This window comes from Bufo gargarizans, chromosome 10, assembly GCF_014858855.1.
Source record: "Bufo gargarizans isolate SCDJY-AF-19 chromosome 10, ASM1485885v1, whole genome shotgun sequence".
Taxonomy (NCBI): domain Eukaryota; kingdom Metazoa; phylum Chordata; class Amphibia; order Anura; family Bufonidae; genus Bufo; species Bufo gargarizans.
The window spans coordinates 20229311-20249639 of record NC_058089.1 but is presented as its reverse complement, the minus strand read 5'-3'; the positions used below and the strand labels follow the sequence as shown (position 1 = coordinate 20249639).

Genomic DNA, 20329 nt, shown 5'->3' with positions numbered 1-20329 from the left:
GCTTATCTGTCATTGCCACCTTGCCTACAGTCTCTGCATCTTAGGACAGATAAAGCTGGTGGACTGACGCCTGGCAGATGGGTTTTTCCGTGGCCGCAGGATCGCCATGTTACTCTCCACTCGCTGCTCTTACAGAGATTGTCAGATCCGTATTTAGCCTGTGCACATGAAACCTGTTCGCTGTGATGAAATATGGCGTTTGAAGGGCGTTTCCATCTAACACCAGTAAATATAGTTCTGTCATCTTATCTCAAGTCGCAAAAATGACCTGGCGTTGGGAAAACTGGCTGACCACCAAAATGGCCACGATCAGAGCTGCAGACCCGTGTTTCTGGCCTTCTGAAGATCTGTCCAGTTAAATATCTGTCAGTGAATTGATGCATAGTCAGATTAGCGTGGCGTCCGTTTGTCCAGGAGATGAAGCGGCCTCCATATTAGTTGTCACTCAGTAACTGCAGTGAAGAAAACTTGAGCGTTTTCATCATTGTACAGTCTGTCTGTTAAGCTAGGTTAACACAGAGGATTTTGGTGCAGATTCTGCACACAAAAAATCCTCACACAAAACTCTTGCAGAACTTCCCCATTGCTTTCCATGAGGAATCTGCTTGTTAATCCATACAGCGCCATTTTTTTTGTCTTGTCCATTCTTAACCTGGATTCTGCATCCAACGTTCTATTGAAAATGGCCAGGAATGAAAATCCTCGCCAAAAGCGCATGTAAAAAAACACTGCATGGATTCTGCATCAGGTTTTTTTTCCTTGCCCAAAATACTCCATGTGAGCATAGCCTTACAAGGTTCCCCAACAATAAACTGTTCACGCTCCTGGGACCCCCAGCGATCAGCTGCCATCTCTGGTGAACCTGGCAGCACGTGTTAATTTCCCAGCAAGCGCCACCGCAGGAAAAATAAAGAATTACACAATGCTTAAAGCGAACCTTTCACCTCATTTTCACTTTATAAACTAGCAACAGTACCTTATAGATTATCTTGAGTGTGTTGCTATCCATGTTAGTGCCGCTTTCCTGCGCTGTTTATTCATAAAAATATCGTCTTATAAAGTTCAAATTTCGTGCTCCAACAGTCAAGCAACAAGTCAAGGGGGTAGCCCTTCCCTCTCCTCTGGCCGTACCTCCCCTGCCCTAACGCCGCCTCTATGCGCTGTAATTGACAGCCGGCACAGCGCTTGTGAATCCTGCGCATGCGCCGTCCTCCTCCTCCGCTTGATCCAGTCTTTCTTTCAGACACAAGCGCGATCCTGTAACAGAATCGCGCATGCGCCGTCCGCAATCCCTGCCTGTCTGCTCTCCTGTCTGCGCAGACAGGAGAGCAGACAGGCAGGGATTGCGGACGGCGCATGCGCGATTCTGTTACAGGATCGCGCTTGTGTCTGAAAGAAAGACTGGATCAAGCGGAGGAGGACGGCGCATGCGCAGGATTCACAAGCACGGTCCCGGCGGCTGTGCCGGCTGTCAATTACAGCGCATAGAGGCGGCGTTAGGGCAGCGGAGGTACGGCCAGAGGAGAGGGAAGGGCTACCCCCTTGACTTGTTGCTTGACTGTTGGAGCACGAAATTTGAACTTTATAAGACGATATTTTTATGAATAAACAGCGCAGGAAAGCGGCACTAACATGGATAACAACACACTCAAGATAATCTATAAGGTACTGTTGCTAGTTTATAAAGTGAAAATGAGGTGAAAGGTTCGCTTTAACCTCCTAACAGTTCTGTTCAGGCAGCAGGGGGAGGGCTGCTTTAGCTGGCTCATATCTCTGGATTGGTAGCAGGTAAAGATATGTTTTGTTTGAAAGCTGACATTCCGAGCTTTCAAACAATACCAGAATCACAGCATTATCTTCACTACATCCTAAGATATTGCTGTTAGAAATCGGAGTGGCAGTGAATGCAGCTGAAAGTCAAAGTAAATGCAGATTTTACAGGGTTTATTCCCGACTTGATTTCTAACTGTGATATCTCTTGCTGAAGTTGAGATAATGCTATGTATGAATGTCTGCCTGGACTGCCAGGTTTCAAACAAGACCAGGCCCATATCTCTGGCTGCTACCAGTCCGGAGATATGAGGAGCGAAAGCAGCCCCCCTCCCCCTGCTGCCCGGTCTGTGCTCGGGCAGAACTGTTAAGTGGTTAAAGAGGTTGGTCCTTCTCACATATTGGAGATATATCACTAGGATATGTCCCCAGTGTCTGATATATGTGGGACCCACACCTATCTCTAAAAGGGAGGCCGCAAAGAGGAGAGCGCACCACCCTCCCTTAATTTCAAGGGAGTGCCCAAAATACCAGAGTGATGGGCTCGGCTGTTTTCGGGAGCCCTATAGAAATAAATCATGGGAAACGCACTGCGCAAGTGCTGATCCTCTCCGTTCACTTCTAATAGCCAACTCAGGCATTTTTCGGCTGCCCCATGGAAATGAATGGAGCGTGTCCGCACATGTACAGTCCACTCTCCTCTTTGCGGGCTCCATTTTAGAGATTTATGCGGGTCACAGAGGTTGGACTCGCACCTATCAGGCATTGGTGGCATATTCTAGTGATATGTCCCCAATGTATGAGATGACACAACCCCGTTAATTAAATCAGTGGATTATTCATGTCCGGTATTTCAATGCATTTTTCAGACGGATCCGCATCCAGATCCGTAAACTAATGGTATCAGTTTGCACACCGATTTCCGGATCCTGCAGGCAGTTCCAGCAAAGGAACTGCCTGCCGGGTTCCCCTAACGCTAGTGTGAAAGTACCCCAATCCCAAGATCAGCCCTCCGGCGAAAGAGAAAACCCTCTACTTATTGTACTGACCATATTTCTTTTGCTTTTCCCTCTAGCGTGTCTTCAATGTGCTGTATCCCATGCCTACGGACCAGAGGAGACATGTCAGCATTAATTCAGCTCGTTGGCTGCCTGAGCCTGGCCTGGGATTAGCTTACGGTACCAACAAGGGGGATCTGGTGATCTGTCGACCAGAGTAAGTATCTGACCCGTAGACTCAAGACATAGTTTTCTGATTTATGTTAACAAAAGATCTCGATTCAACCACAGTGCGGGTCCTCTGTAAAGCTATTCCACCCCTTTGGCACCACCCAGAGACTGCTGTTACCAGAAATCAGGCATTACAGACTAAGGCGTTGTAATCTCTCAGTAGTGCCAAAGGGGTTCAAGCTGGCTATAGAAACCTTACATTCTGGAAATCGGCGCTGGTCCGAGATCATTGATCAGAAGATGGGTTTGACCGGATTTTTACCTTTTTTAATATGGATTCTGACATAACTAATGCCTGGTAATGGGTTATGCTCATCTCAGACACTGGTGGCATGTCGCGAGCATATGCCATCAATGTCAGAAGGGTGCGGATACCACCTCTAGTACCACTCCTATCTCCAGAATGGGCCCTCGAAATGAAGGAGATTACACAGCGTGTTCTCCATTCACTTCTATGGGACTTCTGAATATAGCGAGCATGCTCCACCATTTTCGGAGGCCCCATAGTTGTGAACGGAGAGTGCACGGCCACCTCTACATTGGCAGCTATGGGCTGCCGTAAATGGCTGAGCGAGCGCTCTGTTATTTTCAGACCTCCCATAGCAGTCAACAGAGGGTGGCCACCCTTGCAAGGTGTGCTCTCCTTCACTTTGGGGGATGTCACTACTGCAGCCGGATGACTAGAGCCCTGCCTGGAAGTTTCAGTGCATATTTTTTATGTACGGTAAGTACTTGCTGGTTCTTTAATGCAGACTGACCCCGGACTATGCCTTTAATGGACATGATAGTCATTGTAAATACCATACAAATCGGTATCCCTCTATCAGGCACTTTAAGAGCTCCCCTAAGGGCTGATTCACACAACAGTGATTGGCCACGGAAAGTCAATGTGTCGCCCACATGTCCCGGGCTGACGGAGGCTCCCCTGACCCGAACCGACTGCGTCATATGATGCAGTCAGTTCTTATGTGATTGTAGGTTTATTGTACTGTACTCACACGGTAGGAGGACAGTGTAATAGACTAGTGAGACAAGAGATGCAGCCGACACACAGACCGTGTTTCCCAAGCTGAACGCTGTCATGTGAATCGGCCAGTGCTGAACCTTGAGGATACAGGACGTAATCTTGGGTGCTCATTGCGTAGGACTTTCTGCATAAATCCGGCAGGGAACGCATTGGTTAACCGCCATCTGAGGTCTAGGGATATGCCAAGGGGTTGGGGCTCCTTCTCCAGCCAATCTCAGGATTGTCAGCAGGTGGGGGAGAATGGCTGATGCCCCCAGACACACATTGATTTTTTTAAAATAATTTTTTGAGCATTAATTGAAATATGGGACAGAAGGCACTTAAAGGGGCATTTGCATTTTGTATGTTTAAGACCTTTCCACAAGATATAACCTAAGTGTCTGATAGATGCAGACTCCACCTCTGGGACCTGCACCTATCTCCTGAATAGAGGCGCATTCTCTGTAGACGGGCGCTAGCTCCATAGGTGAGGCCTGCATCCATCAAGTGTTTAATATGCTATCAATATCTAAGGTGAGAATACCCCTTTAAGGGAAAAACTGACTGCAGATTTGCTGTATGTCATTTTCCTTATGTCTCCATTGCCAAGATCTGGTCTTCTATCCAGAATGGCTTCTGGAGTTTGTCTTGCCAATGGAGCTGCTCTCAGCAAGTCTCAGCTGTGACGGATAAGACATTATCTGAAATGTAATCTTCATGATAATACTAAGTGTAGAATTGGGATCACAGTATGACAGCTCTATTGTACTTTTGATAGGCCTAGATAAAGATGTCCACAGAAAACTATTGCATTGATCATTGTAATGTGTGATGGCCTAATTGAGTCCCTACAGGGGGGCTTTCTCTGGCCGCAGTGATGGTCTGACTAGAAGGGTTAAGAGAGACTGTCTGCCGTGCTAAAAAGTCCAAGCAAAGAGGCAGCTTAAAGGGTGTATTAGACATCCCGATGACGCAGATGATTGTCGGGAGGGTAGGGTTCCCTCCTGGCAATAGTCAGATAGCTAGTGGAGGACACTGCGGCTATTACATGAACCGATGTCCTCCATGGCATGGAGAAGAGCAACCTCTATACCATCACTCGTCCCCATGCATGGCAGTGGTGTGCCGGCAGCAGATCGCTATTACACAGCATGATCTGCCGCCGGCACCATTGTGATTTCTTAAGCATGCTTAAAAACCACAATTGCCCGATGAACAAGCGTTTGCTCGTTCGTCGCGCATTTGGAGGTAGTATTACACTGCCAGATGATCTGGCAGTCCAATACACCCTTAAGAGTTGGGACAAGAAATAGAATACATGGCGCGACTTCAGAAGATTACATCCAGAAACCATCCACCTGTTTATTAAAATAAATCAAATAAATGTAATAATCTTACGCGATAAAAAAAAAAAGACTGCGCTGTAAATGGCTGCTGTTGTCTGCCGCCCTCAGGCGGGGAGATCCCCACAATCTCTTGCTTCTCCCTTCTGTCAGTGCATTGAGCAATCAGCACGGATTCCGCATGCCACAGATATTGACTGCCTCTCCAGGGGCATCAACACAGACTCTCCCAGGAGACCCGCCGAGGCCTGGCCGCTAATGAGCCGCGTATGTCAGTTTAATATTATGTAGTTTGTGTGATTTCTTCTAAATCAGGTTCCATCATTTGCGCACCATTAGCTTATCGCTTCCTGTGGTTATTGATCTCCTTGATCAATATCTCTGATTAACAAGAAGCTTTCAGATACCTTCTCGTGTTCTCCCATGTGGCTTCCTCAGAAGTCAGTCACAGGCGCAGGAAACCAAAAAGTAATGTGGCGCAAAGAATGCATTGGAACAGGGACATGTTACACTGACGGTGATCACTGGGGACAGCCAGTCCCTACTGCAGTGGCCACCCTGTTGTGGTGCCCGACTTTGCCACCCAAGACACAAGGGCCCAGCGTCCAATCCCCCTCCATGCCCTTTTTATGACCCTCAGCTCAATTTCACGCCCCTTGCTTGCTGATGAGGCCATTCATCTAGAGAAAGAAATCCTTCTGGACACTCTGTAGCTTAGCTTAAAGGGGTTGTCCAGTTTCGAAACAAATCTTCTTACACCCTCTTAGGGAGTTCGGAGTTAATAGAAGGGGGTCCTCAGTTCAAGGTGTTCAAAGTGGAGAGCAGTTATAGAAAACCGTCTGTCCTGCATTACACATACATTGCATTGATATAGGTTACCACTGTGTAATACTTCATTTCCCCTGTGGTGGCGCTGCAGGGAAATTGAACACTTGCATCCAGGTCTCCCCACAACTTACAGCTGATCGCTGGAGGTCCCAGCAACAGGGATTGTGCTAAGAGGAGGAGAAACAGTCTCTTATACCCGCCGCATGGTCTGCCTCTCCTATTCTCATTAGTGGTCATAAGGGTTTATCATATGGATGACGTATTCTCAGGATAGATCATCATCATGAGATCGGCGGGGTACCATTTCCGGACAATCAGCGCTTTGAGGAGACTGCACAGCGCCGTACATTGTATAGCGGCTATGCTTGGTTTTGCAGCCCAGGCCCATTCACTTGAATGGGTCTGAGCTGCGCCTAGTCCACATGGCCTGGGGAGAGGCTGCATCGCTCAACGCTGCCTACGGCCTCTTCATGTAGCTGATCGACAGGGGTCCTGGGAGTCAGACCCCCGCCAATCTCATTGATGACCTATCCTGAGGATAGATCATCAATTTGATAATCCCAGAAAACCTTGTTAACTTATGTCTGCAAGAAACCTATTGCATGTCCTACTTCATAGCTCTACTGGTACGTGTGAACCCATACATTTTGTCCATTCGGACATTGTGTCGGGCTGGGAGGCAGCTTGCTGCCGCAGGAACCTTCCTCCTTTTGGCATGTCCACTATGGAAACCTAGTAAACTAAGCCACCCTTTATCTCTTAAAGAGGGTCATCCCTTGAAGGACTTAGGATAGGTGGCAAATGTCCGATGAATGTCAGGGACCTCCACCAGTCAGTATAAAGGGGTCTTCATCTCTGTACAACCACATTGGGGAGGAGTTTGAATGGAGAGCCACACTGTGGCTGACATTGTATGGAGCAGCAAGGCGCATTCATGACCAATGCTCCATTCAAACTTCTCCTGGTGAGATGTTGGGCTTTGGACCCTGTTCTGATGGATGGTGGGACTCCCATCGATCAGACATTCCTATGGGTAGGGGATGAATATCCATTGTGGTACAGCTGCAACGCCCGGGTTGGTCACTCCCTCAAAATGGAAGGACCAGATTTCTTGAAGACGCTTGCGGACAGCCAAGTAATGTTTTCCCTTTATTCATTTCTAGGGTTACTTTCCCTTTAAACAGACGTGGCAGAGTACTTTGACTTTGAGTATATTGCCGTTCATTTCTTAATTGTGCTAAATGAAAGTCAGCCGGGATTCGATGCGTAATTGTAACTCGATCAGATGTGGGAGACGAAGACTTGCCAAAAATCTTACTCTTTAATCACAAGTCTGTTTGGCATCGGGGCCATTGCTTAGCAACCTGCGGGGAACACGCTTTGTTCAGACCGATACGGAAATGCCATGATCAGACGCTACAAGGCACCGTTGTGGAGAGACTGCAGCGACGTGCTGAGCATATCGTCTTCGGCTTTTTTTTTGCATGTGATTTAAAGGCTATGGACACCTCATTGCATTTTACTAATTTTGGGCTAAACAATTTTTTATAAATTGGTTTTTATTAAAAATTTTCAGCAGTTTTCGTTCTACAGCCTTCACTTCCATCGTATCTGCAGACAATTTTGCTTTCTGTTTTACAGAGAATCCGTCAGGGAACTGATCTAACAGCTCGATCTGTAGCCCTTATCTCTGAACTCCTTCCAGCTCATTTGATAAGAATATGGGTTATCCGGATTTTTTTATTTTTTTTTGTTTTTTTTAATCCTACCCCGTTGATGAGGATAATAAAGCTAGTAGAGATGATGATGAGCTTTTTCTTACTAGGTCAGAGCTGCGGTCCCTGGTCTAAATCAACTCCTAATCCTGCATGTGCAGTCGGTTAGCTTTAGGCGCTGACTGCTCACCGCACCTAAGGCTGCCTAACCGTGCATGCGCAATCCGCGTACATTGTGGAATGTAGCCGGGCTAGGATTCGGCACGTGATCTCAGGAGTTCCCGCAACCTATTAAGACTGGGGAGCACAGCTCTGAGACTCATCTGTACTAGCATTATTATCCTTATGCACGGGGGGCATGAAAAAAATATCCGGATAAGGCTTTGTACACATCTCCGTTCTTAGATCTGGCATCCTGTCTTTGGACTCTGATAAAGCGTTTGACAGGGTGGAATGGGCATACCTCTGGAAGATTATGTATGAGTTTAATTTCGGAGAAAAATTCATTAGATGGGTACAATTGCTATATAACAATTCGAAAGTTAGGGTAAAAATTTATGGAGTAATATCAGAATCGATACCTGTGCAGAGGGGAACCCGTCAGGGGTGCCCACTCTCCCCATTATTGTTCGCCATATTTGTTGAGCCGCTGGCTTGCAAGGTCCGAGCAGACGATAAAATAAGGGGGTTCGGGGGAAACGGTGCATCAGACAAAATATGCCTTTACGCTGATGATATATTTTTTTTTTTGGAAGGGGGGATACCAATGGTATCATACCTGATGGGAATAGTAAATCAGTTTGGTCTAATGTCTGGGTTTAGGGTGAACTGGACAAAGTCGGTGCTGCTCCCAATTGGCCATGAAATAGGGCAGGAGGAAATCAACGTTAAAATTTTGAAACCCATGGAGTTGTTTGAATACTTGGGTATTAAACTTAGTTCGAGGATACAGGAGTATCTAGAACTCAATATTGATCCTCTTTTAAAAAGGGTTAAGGAAAAAACAAGTACCTGGCAAAAATTGTTAATTCGACAGGCGGATCGAATGGCGATAATAAAGATGGTCTTGTTGCCGCAGATTTTGTATGTTATTTCCGCCTGCCCTGTATGGATAGGGGACCATTTTTTTTATGCACTAGAAGGAGTGATAAACGATCTTGTTTGGGGGAGAAAAAGGGTCAGGTTGAAACAAAACTACTTATGGTTAGATGAAGAAGACGGTGGCCTGTCCGTTCCATGCTTTCGGGGTTATTACTATGCATCCCAGCTTCAGTGGTTAATGATGGAGGATGATAGACTGCGTCGTTTTTTGGAAGGGGAATTAGGAGGTCTCCAATATAATATTATTAGCACTTTAGAAACTGGAGCTATAAAAATAAAGGGCAGGCAGTGCCCAATTAGCAATATGATACACTTAGTCTGGGTTAACGTTAAAAAACTATTGGGTATAAATTACTCATTAAGGTTCACTCCCATTTGGGGAAATTTGAATTTAAGAGAGTTTTGGAAGTTCGAAGATTATGTATTTTGGGATAGAAAGGGTATTAGGTTTGTGTCTCTGGGTATTGAGTAAGATGTATAAAACAGGGGAGGCAAAATGCTGGAAGTGTAGAGAGGAGAGGGACGATTTTGTACATCTGATTTGGTATTGCCCTGTTGTGCAGGGGTATTGGACCCAAGTTTTCCAGGACCTTAGGAGAGCGACGGGGGAATATGCCCCACTGGAGATCAGTATAGCAGTGTTGGGACTCGGAGATACTAGAAGAATTGGGGTGGACAAAGAAAGTGAAAGGAAATGGGAAAAAGGGTTAATGCTTGCGCTGGCTAGAGGGTGGGGAGCGGACAGTCCGCCAAGTGTTGCAGAGTGGAAAAACTTATGTGAGAGGGTGCAGAGATATGAGTACGCCAGTCAGGTGAAACCGGGGGGTAACAAGGAGTGAAAAGAGAAGGGGAAAAAAAAGAAATACAAGTTTCTGAAAAGAGATCATGGAAATAAATTGCCTTGTAGATACTCCCAAGACAACCAAGAGGGTGGGGGGGTGGGGGGTAAATGGCTTTTCTCTGCTTTTCTGTATTTTTTGTGAAGTAAAAGTAATCTAGATAAGAAAAAAAAATTGTAATGTATTTAGTAATTATGTAATACATGATGGTGTATATTTGTAATGTCTATTCCCTGTGTCTTTGGGGTTTTCTTGTCTTTTTGTTTCAACGAGACGTATGGAGAAAATGATAAATAAATATAATAAAAAAAAAAAAAAGACCAGTTGAAAAATTTATATTTTAGCCCAAAATAAGTAACATGCAACAAAAAAAAAGTCCCAAAAGGTGTTCATGCCAAGTGTTGGTATGCAGAGCAATGGTGAACGTTGTGTACGTCTATTATTTCAGCCTCGTGACTGTAGAGATGTCTACCAGTTCTGTGTTCCTTGCCATGAGGAGCTTTATGACCTGTACATTGACCCGATGTTTTTGTGTGTTTTTTTTTTTTTTTTTTTTATTTCATCTTTGTTTGTTTTTTTGTTTTTTTTATATTTATACAATAAACAAAAGCTTCTTTTTACATTTCTGGTTACTTTCTGGTAGTCATTTAGTGGTGCCCGAGTTTTAGACTTAGATATTTGTGTTGGTCATGTCTTCTTGCCTGATGTCTTCTTGGACAGCAACCCTCTGGTGCAGGTTTTAAAGGGAAATACAAATTAGCTGAGCGGTGACCAGAACGCTTAGATGGTGACCTCCTTTTCTCATTTTTCAGATGCAGATCCACTGATTCCAGGCTTCTCTTCTGCCATCGAATGAGCATTGCGGGCCAATCCGAGGTCAACAGGAAGTTTCTTGGACTGCCAAATAACAGTGTGCATTGGGTGGTCTGAGAAGCGGTGAGGCCATCTTTGATGGCAGAAGAGGAGCCCGGAAATCAGTAAATCTGCACTTGAAAATATGAAAGTGAGGTCACCAAGTAAGGCTAGCTACAATCCGGCGGGCAAGCAGAGGAACGGTCTGACACAAACCGCACCATGCAGCGGTTTGTGTCCAGTGGGTTCTCCACTTGCCAGCCGGATGTGGATGTGATGTCCGTCAGACCCCATACTTAATGGGGCCGGTGGACATTCCGTCCACATCCGGCAGTGCCGGATCCAGTGGATCCGCTGGTGTGAAACTAGTTAATGTGGATGATCATCGAGCAGTTAAAGTTGACCCAGCAAAAAAATTAAGATCCTTTATTGTACATAAAAAAGATCAGTAACGATATGTAGAGATATGATAAGTTGAAATTACAGGACCTTAGACTGAGGCTGCACTACTGAGGATGTGTCCTCTTCTGTGCAATGCTGGGTTCTCATATCTCGTATGTATCCAAATTGTAAAATAGACCATTATCTACTTACCACGTATCATGCTGCATCTCCTTATGTGGGGACCTCAGCCTGTTTGTTCGGTAATTTGGATCCATACAAGGTCTCTCCCCTGACAGAATAGGTAATATCAGAATTTCAGTAGTGCAGCCCCTTGTGCATGGTTTTTATAGGTCTTGTGGTACACAAGATGACCTGGTCCATAGCATTATGTCTTGCTTATATTTTTTTAGCTAAAAAAAAAAAAAAAAAATATATATATATATATATATATATATATATATATAATATATATTATATAATATATATATATATATATAATATATATTATATAATATATATTATATAATATATATATATATATATATATAATTTCACACGGGCGAGATTTCCACGCGGGTGCATTGCATGAGGTGAACGCATTGCACCCGCACTGAATCCGGACCCATTCATTTCTATCACGCATCACTTGTGCGTTGCATGAAAATCGCAGCATGCTCTATATTGTGCGTTTTCCATGCAACGCAGGCCCCATAGAAGTGAATGGGGCTGCGTGAAAATCGCAAGCAAGTGCAGATGCGGTGCGATTTTCACGCACGGTTGCTAGGAGACGATCGGGATGGAGACCCGATCATTATTATTTTCCCTTATAACATGGTTATAGGGGAAAATAATAGCATTCTGAATACAGAATGCATAGTACAATAGCGCTGGAGGGGTTAAAAAAATAATAATAATTGAACTCTCCTTAATCCACTTTCTCGCGCAGCCGGCATCTCTTCTGTCTGTCTTCTGTGCTGTGTGCAGGAAAAGGACCTGTGGTGACGTCACTCCGGTCATCACATGATCCATCACCATGGTAAAAGATCATGTGATGGACCATATGATGACCAGAGTGACGTCACCACAGGTCCTGTTCCTGTACGCAGCACAGAAGAGAAGCCGGGCTGCGCGAGCAAGTGGATTAAGGTGCGTTAAATAATTTTTTTTTTTTTTTAACCCCTCCAGCCCTATTGTACTATGCATTCTGTATTCAGAATGCTATTATTTTCCCTTATAACCATGTTATAAGGGGAAATAATACAATCTACAGAACACCGATCCCAAGCCCGAACTTCTGTGAAGAAGTTCGGGTTTGGGTACCAAACATGCAGATTTTTCTCACGCGCGTGCAAAACGCATTACATTGTTTTGCATTTGCGTGGAAAAATCGCGCATGTTCCTGCAACGCCCGTCTGAGAGAGGCCTTACAGTTGCACTTTTTGTACTTTTCTTTGCAATCACTGAAATATTTTGCTGTTGTATGTTTTCAGGGCGTTCGACAATGTATGTGACCAGTTTTGGGAGCAAATGAATGAAGCTATTCTCCAGCATAACACTACTCGAACCACTGAGAGACCTGGGTAAGAGGATCCCATGTGAGGACTTGGATGTCGTCTCGCGCAGAAAATGGAAATTAAAGCAAATGTCTCTTAATTAAGAAGACTGTGGAGACAGAACGGCATGGGAGCTGTAGATAGAAGACGAGACACATAAATATTTGCAGAGCTGCTTCTGTTTTCATTTGTGGTCCACTGGGACAATGACATCTAAAAGTGATCTTAGTATATATAAAAAAGTTGTGTCCCACCATTTATATTTATTGTATAGATTGTACAAATAAAGCATATTCGCTATTTAATTAGTATTAACTAATGACAAGTTCAACATTTGCTTACATAGTGTGGCGCCACCTGGTGTTCAAAGTGTATAGCAGTTTGTACGTCCACCTAATGACAGTCATCCTCAGCCACTCTCCCCACAGTGTGTACGTCCACCTAATGACACGCATCCTTAGCCACTCTCCCCACAGTGTGTATGTCCACCTAATGACACGCATCCTCAGCCACTCTCCCCACAGTGTGTACGTCCACCTAATGACACGCATCCTCAGCCACTCTCCCCACAGTGTGTACGTCCACCTAATGACACGCATCCTTAGCCACTCTCCCCAGTGTGTACGTCCACCTAATGACACGCATCCTCAGCCACTCTCCTCACAGTGTGTACGTCCACCTAATGACACGCATCCTCAGCCACTCTCCCCACAGTGTGTACGTCCACCTAATGACACGCATCCTCAGCCACTCTCCCCACAGTGTGTACGTCCACCTAATGACACGCACCCTCAGCCACTCTCCCCACAGTGTGTACGTCCACCTAATGACACGCATCCTCAGCCACTCTCCCCACAGCTAGGCCTCTGTATAGCGATCCTCTGGTCACTGCGGGACAGCCTATTAAAGTGGCTTTCTGCCCTGCTGGTCAGGAAAGAAGCAGAGCCTAGGCAGTAGCATCGTAGTACAGCTAGGGATGGCAAGAAGGGACTATATTGTAAGATGCCAGGTGGGGGAAGGAGACTGATTCAGCCCAGAGCAACATAGGTTAGCAGCAGTACCAAGGGGTAGGCCATGGAAGCCCAAAATTATAAAATGGGTGTTTTTATGCTAGAAACACCTCGCATTATTATTTTGTATTTCTGCCAGGACTTTTTGTATGAAAAGGAGTCATGGGTATGACCCCTTTATGAGTTGCATTTTGTGTTCATTTCTCAGGACCAGTCGTGCCTCCTGGAGATCAGACCGAGAAATGGGTCTAATGAACGCCATTGGTCTCCAGCCTCGAAATCCGAGCACCTCTGTGACGTCACAGGGCACGCAGACCCCTGCCCCACAGCTACAGAATGCAGAGACGCAGACTGAAAGAGAGGTACCAGAGACCCGGCCCGCTGTACCAAACGCTGAAGGTGAGATCATGGTTCCTGAAAGCCAGAGACCCAATACCCACCAGCGATGCCACATGGCGACAAACCCTTCTCTGAAAACAGCCCCCCCCCCTTATTACCATGGGTCTGGCTCCTAGAAAACCCGGTGACCAGCGGCTGTCGTTTGCCCATACATTCTCCTTGTGTGGCACGTACAGTATTACACGCCAGTCATTCAAAGGAGTGTCTGACCATGATGCACACAGTTGGGTCCACCATTGAGGGGCCTTACCTTCCGATCGGGCTCTTAAATCCTCTGTGACACCCACATGCTAAGGCTGTGACAAGTGGTTTGGGTTGTTCATCCATACGTTTTCCCTGGGTGGTACATACAGTATTACACACCAGCCATTCAGATGAAGGTATGACTGATAGACATGGCTGGGTCCACCACTGAGGGGCCTTACCCTCCGGTCTGTCTCTTAGGTCCTCTGTGACACCCACGTGCTAAGGCTGTGGCAATGGGTTAAGTTTGTTCACCCATAGATTCTCCTTGTGTGGCACATACAGTATTACACGACAGTCCTTCAAAGGAATATCTGACCATGATGGACATGCTGGATCCATTGAGGGGCCTTTCTGGTTGGGCATCCATATATCGAGATGAGACAACCTTATAACCCCTCATATTTACCAACCCTGACTTATCCTTGGATGGGGGGTGGGTTTCAATAAAATTTCATCCAAGGATGTAGAGAACGTTCCTGTTCATTGACGGCAGAGACTGAAAACCCATACACTAAACTAATATGTCTCACAGCTGAAGGTTTGCTCCAGTTCTATCCAGTCTGGACAATTCTCTGTGAGCGGAAGTCTTCATCTATACAGATACATTGTATCAAACGAGAGAAAATCTATCAACCTTGGCTCACAGAGGATTGCCTGGATTGGAAAGAATTCAGCTGTGAGAGGTATTAGGTCAATACCAGTTTTAAGCTTCTGAATGTCCCCATTCATTGATGGCAAGCAGAGGTCTTGAAGGTGAAGAATTTGAGAAGAAAATAGCAGAAAACCCAACATCTGTATTCTTTGTTAAGGACTGAAATATTCATGACCTATCCTCAGGCTAGGTCGTCAATATCAGATCTGTAGGGGGTCTGACTCCCGACACCCCCGCCGATCAGCTGTTTGAAGGGGCCGAGGTGCTCTTCATATAGTATACCAGGCACAGCACCATCTATTGTGTAGTGGCTGTGCTTGGTATTGCAACGCAGTCCCATTCACTTGACCAATGGACTTACAGTTTGGGAACAGCAGATTGGCAGGTGTGGCACAAGTTGGACCCCCATCAATATTTCGAGATAACCTGTCACATTTGGTTCCATATACTTTCTTCTCTGATCTGTAGCCATTTTCAGAATATCCTATGTGTTGACTTGGCCGTCCGTGGGTATAGAGAGAGCCTGCTAAATACCAGCCAAAACTTACTAACCACTACTCCACAAATCCGGCAGAGTTGGATAAATGCGTATGATCCGAGTGCAGCTTTTACGCCATTCTTATTTTTCTTCTCTCCTTTGCAGCCGGCTCCAGTAATGAGCAAGCCGCGCAGTCCAGCAGCACTTCTGAGGGCGCGACACCTGCAGCAGAATCTGAAGAAGGAAATCTGGAGTCTGCCGACGGGTCCGGCTCAGGTGGGAATGGATAGCTTTAAGACAAGCCACCCCACCCTCCTCCCCAAATAAAGAGTAATCAGTACGATATGGTCCAGTCAGAGCTGAAAGGGTAAAGATTCCCATAGACCTTCAATAGCTGTTGGCCTAACGCTTGCTTGGGCAGCCGCTATCCCTTCTCACTCCCTCATACACGCTCAGTTCGGCCAAACGTTTTTGTGGTTTTCAATGGGGAGCGCTGCCAGACATCTCTAGCGACAGAGAGAACAAAAGGATTTGGCGCTGAAATTCAGTGCACCCGATCCATCTCTTTCGCCCCCCCCGTCATCATCATACACATTATGTTGTTGGCCAGTCCCGCCGGGGGTTCGCTTGACAATAGGTGAATGCATTTGGCAACCTTAAGACTGTGTAAAACAACCACTGGCAATGGGAATGATTCATTGATTCATACATTTCCAGGAGGAATAACAATGTTGCTGACATAGAGTTCTGTGAAGCAACTGCTTTAGGATTGTTCTATGGGGAATGCAAATATTTGCTAAAACAGACATGACAGAACTGATGGCAGCCCCCCTTTAAAAATTGTATTCAGCTTTTTTTTTTTTTTAATCTAATTCCGGGAAAGTTGGGTTACAACGGACATGTCACATGAGGAATGTCGCACAGCTTTCTCAGAGTCTGCCGTAGCGACGTGTGTGTGTGTCTATAGGCAGAATTGCCTGCCAGGAGTCTTGGAAAGCAGGTTGAACACTTCTTGCAGCCATTTTAAATGTCACCCAGCTTTCCCAGAGAAGTGGCTGAACTGACAACTTAAAGATATACAGGTAGGACTCATTCAGACATCCGTAATGCAGGCCACAAGCGCCGGCCTATTGTGTGGTCTGGTGACCGGAACTGACAGCATCATTTTGTACTACTAGTTCAGGCCATTGGACCCGTGATGGGGCCAGGACTTGCATTCTTAAAGGGGTTCTCCAGGCTTTTATCCTTGGGATAGGTCATCAATATCAGTGTGCAGTGTCTGTCTTCTCTTTTCCTGCTCACCGCTGCTGTCTATGGCAAAGCGGTGGTGAACAGGAAGAGAGAAGGGAAGGAGGCACATGCCCTGTGCCCATACAGCTAATCGACGGGGGGTCTGGGTGTCGTGTCAGACCCCCGCCAATCTGATATTGATGACCTATCCTGAGGATAGGTCATCAAGAGTAAAAGCCTGGACAACCCCTTTAAAGGGCATCTGTCAGCAGATTTGTACCTATGACCCTGCCTGACCCGTTACATGTGCACTTGGCAGCTGAAGACATCTGTGTTGGTCCCATGTTCATATGTGCCCGCATTGCTGAGAAAAATTGTTTTAATATATGCAAATGAGCCTCTAAGAGCAACAGGGGCGTTGTCATTACACCTAGAGGCTGTGCTCTCTCTGCAACTGCCGCATCCTCTTCTCTTTGATTGACAGGGCCAGGCAGGTGTGATGACGTTTACACTGCCTGGCACTATCAATCAAACTGGAGAGGGAGTGGCAGTTGCAGAGAGAGCCAGAGCCTCTAGGTGTAATGGCAACGCCCCCGTTGCTCTTAGAGGCTCATTTACATATATTAAAACATCATTTTTCTCAGCAATGCGGGCACATATGAACATGGGACCAACACAGATGCCTTCAGCTGCCAAGTGCACATGTAACGGGTCAGCCAGGGTCATAGGTACAAAACTGCTGACAGATGCCCTTTAAAGCGGATCGGTGGCAGCGTTTTTAGCTGACCGGTCCGCTTTAATATGCACTGTAAAATGAAATCCTCTTACATTTTAGTAATAATTGACGAGTCATTTCCCCAAACCTGTTACATCTTGTCTTCAGAATATAACCTCTTATACCGGCCCTTTTTATGCTTCTCTCTCTGTTATGCTGCAGCCCTTCTCTTCCCTCACACTGTGCCCCTTCATGTCCGACAGGAGAGGGTCAGGAGGACGCTCTGAGCAGAATCCAGCGACTTATGGCAGAAGGAGGGATGACTGCTGTGGTCCAGAGGGAGCAGAGCACCACTATGGCATCCATGGGAGGTTTCGGCAATAACATCATCGTGAGCCACCGAATCCACCGTAGCTCACAAACCTCCACCAACCCTGCTTCCCGCACCCCAACCCCGCGCTCCCCACAACCCTCCACTTCTAGAGAAACTGTAGCAGAGCTGGAACGGCGTCTGTCTCCCCAACAGCCAAGTCGGCCCCTGCTGACAAACAACAATGCTGAAGACCTTGGCTTGCAGCCTCCGAGCAGCGACATCCTTCCGGGCGTGGAGAGGTAGAGACGTGGCGATGCCAACCTGGTACTGCTGTAAGGACAGACTGATCCCCACAACTTGCTGACTGTGGGGACTCTCAAGCTGTGGACTATGGTGCTATAGACTTGGAGAGGAATCCTATTTGAGACCTGACCCTCCAGCGAGTGGAGGGGGGGGGTGCAAAGTTTAGGATGAGAAGTATGAAATTGCAGCTGGCCTTTCTCACACTGCCCCTTCTCCTCCCCAGTATTTTATTTGTACTTTTTTTTTTGTCTTGCAGAGAGCAGACAACCCCTCTAACGCCCCTTTAGGAAGGGCGCCAATCTTGTACCCTTTTTGCTCCCTTGAAGATGAATTTCAGAAAGGGTTAGAATCCATAAAGTTCCTATTTTATTTTTTCCAAAGGTTTATTGATCATGGCAGGGGACTTGGCACTAATCTCTCCCCCTGTCACCTGCGAGGAGCTGCTATGAGACTGTTACTGCCCTCCTTGCTTTGACTGAAGTTCAAGGAGGGATGCATGCACTACAGGGAAGGCTGTAAGCAGCCTCTCCTCCACACCAGGCATGTGTGTCTGGGTGCGCCGCACCTCATTTGATGCAGCGAGGCCTATGGGTCACGCCGTTCTTTCTATGATCAGCTGACTTATCCGACTGCTCCGAGGCTTCCAGTAAAGACATTCAAGTCATTCTCTTGCCGCGGTCACAAGCCCCCCGTAATCGGCCCCTTTCACTAAGCTGATTTTTATGGGTTGCCAAATAGGTCCACAACTTTGCTGCAGTTAGACTTCTCAGAACCGCTTTTTTTTTTTTTCTTTCTTCTGCCACCTGGGACCTGAGTATCCGTGCAGGTCCACACCAGCTCCCTTCCCCTCTCTTGTATCCTATCAGTCTGCGATGTGTGTCTGATTATATTGGATGAAGTGTGCCCACGTCCCCCACCCCACACCTTGTTTTTAATTTTGTCTGCCCACATCCTCTTTGCCAAAGGCCAGTAGCGCAGCTCTTTGAGTTCACTCACCCGATATGGCAGCAGCTGCCATGCCGTTGTCCCCCTCCCACCCCACTTATCGGGCACCTGGGCGAGCGCTTGAACCCATTAGCATACTCTTGACAGGCACGTGTATCTCTTGAGCTGCAAATAGATGTCGACAGTATTAAACGTGAATGTTACAGAAGGGGTCGGGTTTCATATAAAAGCTCTTGCATGAGAAATCTTAAAGCAAACATCTGAGTTTATTGCATTAAGATGACGAAAGCCGCTGTTGGTCATCCACCCCCCACCCCCCCACTCCTTAACACCCCTTTACACCCCTTTTTTTCTTTTTAATGCAGCCTGTGCTACACCCCACCCAAAAAAAATAAAGGCACATATCAGGGTAGTTTACTCGGCTGTGATCCCCACCTCCAGTGGAGGCAGCTACAGCCCTGCCGATCAGTGCCCATACTTTACAGCCAACCGTTCTCCCACGGCTTTATTTTTCAGTACTCCTGCCCCAACATCATAGCTTCATGACTAGTAAACCATGGTAGAGCCTGTTGTATCATTAATCTAGTATTCCATAGCAGTGAGGACTGGCGAACGCGGCTTCAGTAGCTCGTCGACACCGGTCCCTTCTATTAATGCAGAGCATCACTCCAGCGCCCGGCTGTAACATGGTATGAATTACAGAGCCTCGCCACTCTCCGGTAGTCTGTAACGCTTGGTTGGTAGGTTTGCTCTTCTGTGTAACACTTTTTTTTTTCTGAATTTATTATAATAATTTTTTTTATTTTTTTTTGAGGTGCTGTGCAAAAGCATCATTCCGATAACCCATTGTGACCTTTAGGGCATGACTTTCATGTAACAATTGTTGAATCTGCAGAGCATTGCGCCAGTAAACCCTGTGACACCAACAGAACTTTGTTTGGATTTTATTTATTTTTGGGGGGGGGATTGTAAGGTGAAGAAGGGGACGCCAGTTTTGCATTGCAGTGTGATTGAAACCAGCTTCGAAGAAGTTAAGTATAGATTGTGGGTATTGCGCCCGGTTCACCAGTCACCCGTCAGTTGTCACCCTTCCGCCGCTACGTGACCGGACGCCTTGTTTTAATTGGCTTCTTGTTCCAGCCTCAGCCTTCTGACGGAGCTATTCCCATCATCTTTGGCCCACAAGATGCCGGCTTGTTTGCTGGCCCGTTGAGTCTCGGTAATTGGTCTCCACTGAGACATCTGGCAGAATTAGGGCGACATACAGGCAGCTGCAACCCTCGTCACAACAACTATCTGCTTTTCATTTGGCAGAAGGTTTACAAGATAACACGATCCCTCCTGCCAGTTTCCATAAAGCCAGACTCTCCTTAAACAAGTCTCGTTATATCCTAAGGCGCATCGGATCTTACATGGCC

At 46.4% G+C, this 20329-nt stretch overlaps 1 protein-coding gene across 3 annotated transcripts in view; it reads left to right on the top strand.

Moving 5' to 3' along the window:
- AMBRA1 (autophagy and beclin 1 regulator 1) overlaps positions 1–19837 on the top strand; it is a 97702-nt gene extending 77865 nt beyond the window's left edge. For 2 of the 3 annotated variants that reach the window (XM_044269996.1, XM_044269995.1), the window contains exons 15-19: positions 2846–2985; positions 12558–12647; positions 13839–14029; positions 15571–15681; positions 17614–19837. In XM_044269996.1, coding sequence (XP_044125931.1) covers positions 2846–2985; positions 12558–12647; positions 13839–14029; positions 15571–15681; positions 17614–17966 — 885 coding nt within the window. In that variant the 3' untranslated portion in view covers positions 17967–19837. Of the gene's footprint in view, positions 1–2845; positions 2986–12557; positions 12648–13838; positions 14030–15570; positions 15682–17572 lie in introns of all 3 variants that reach the window. The other variant, XM_044269997.1, reaches the window with a different exon arrangement.
- Positions 19838–20329: the final 492 nt, after the last annotated feature.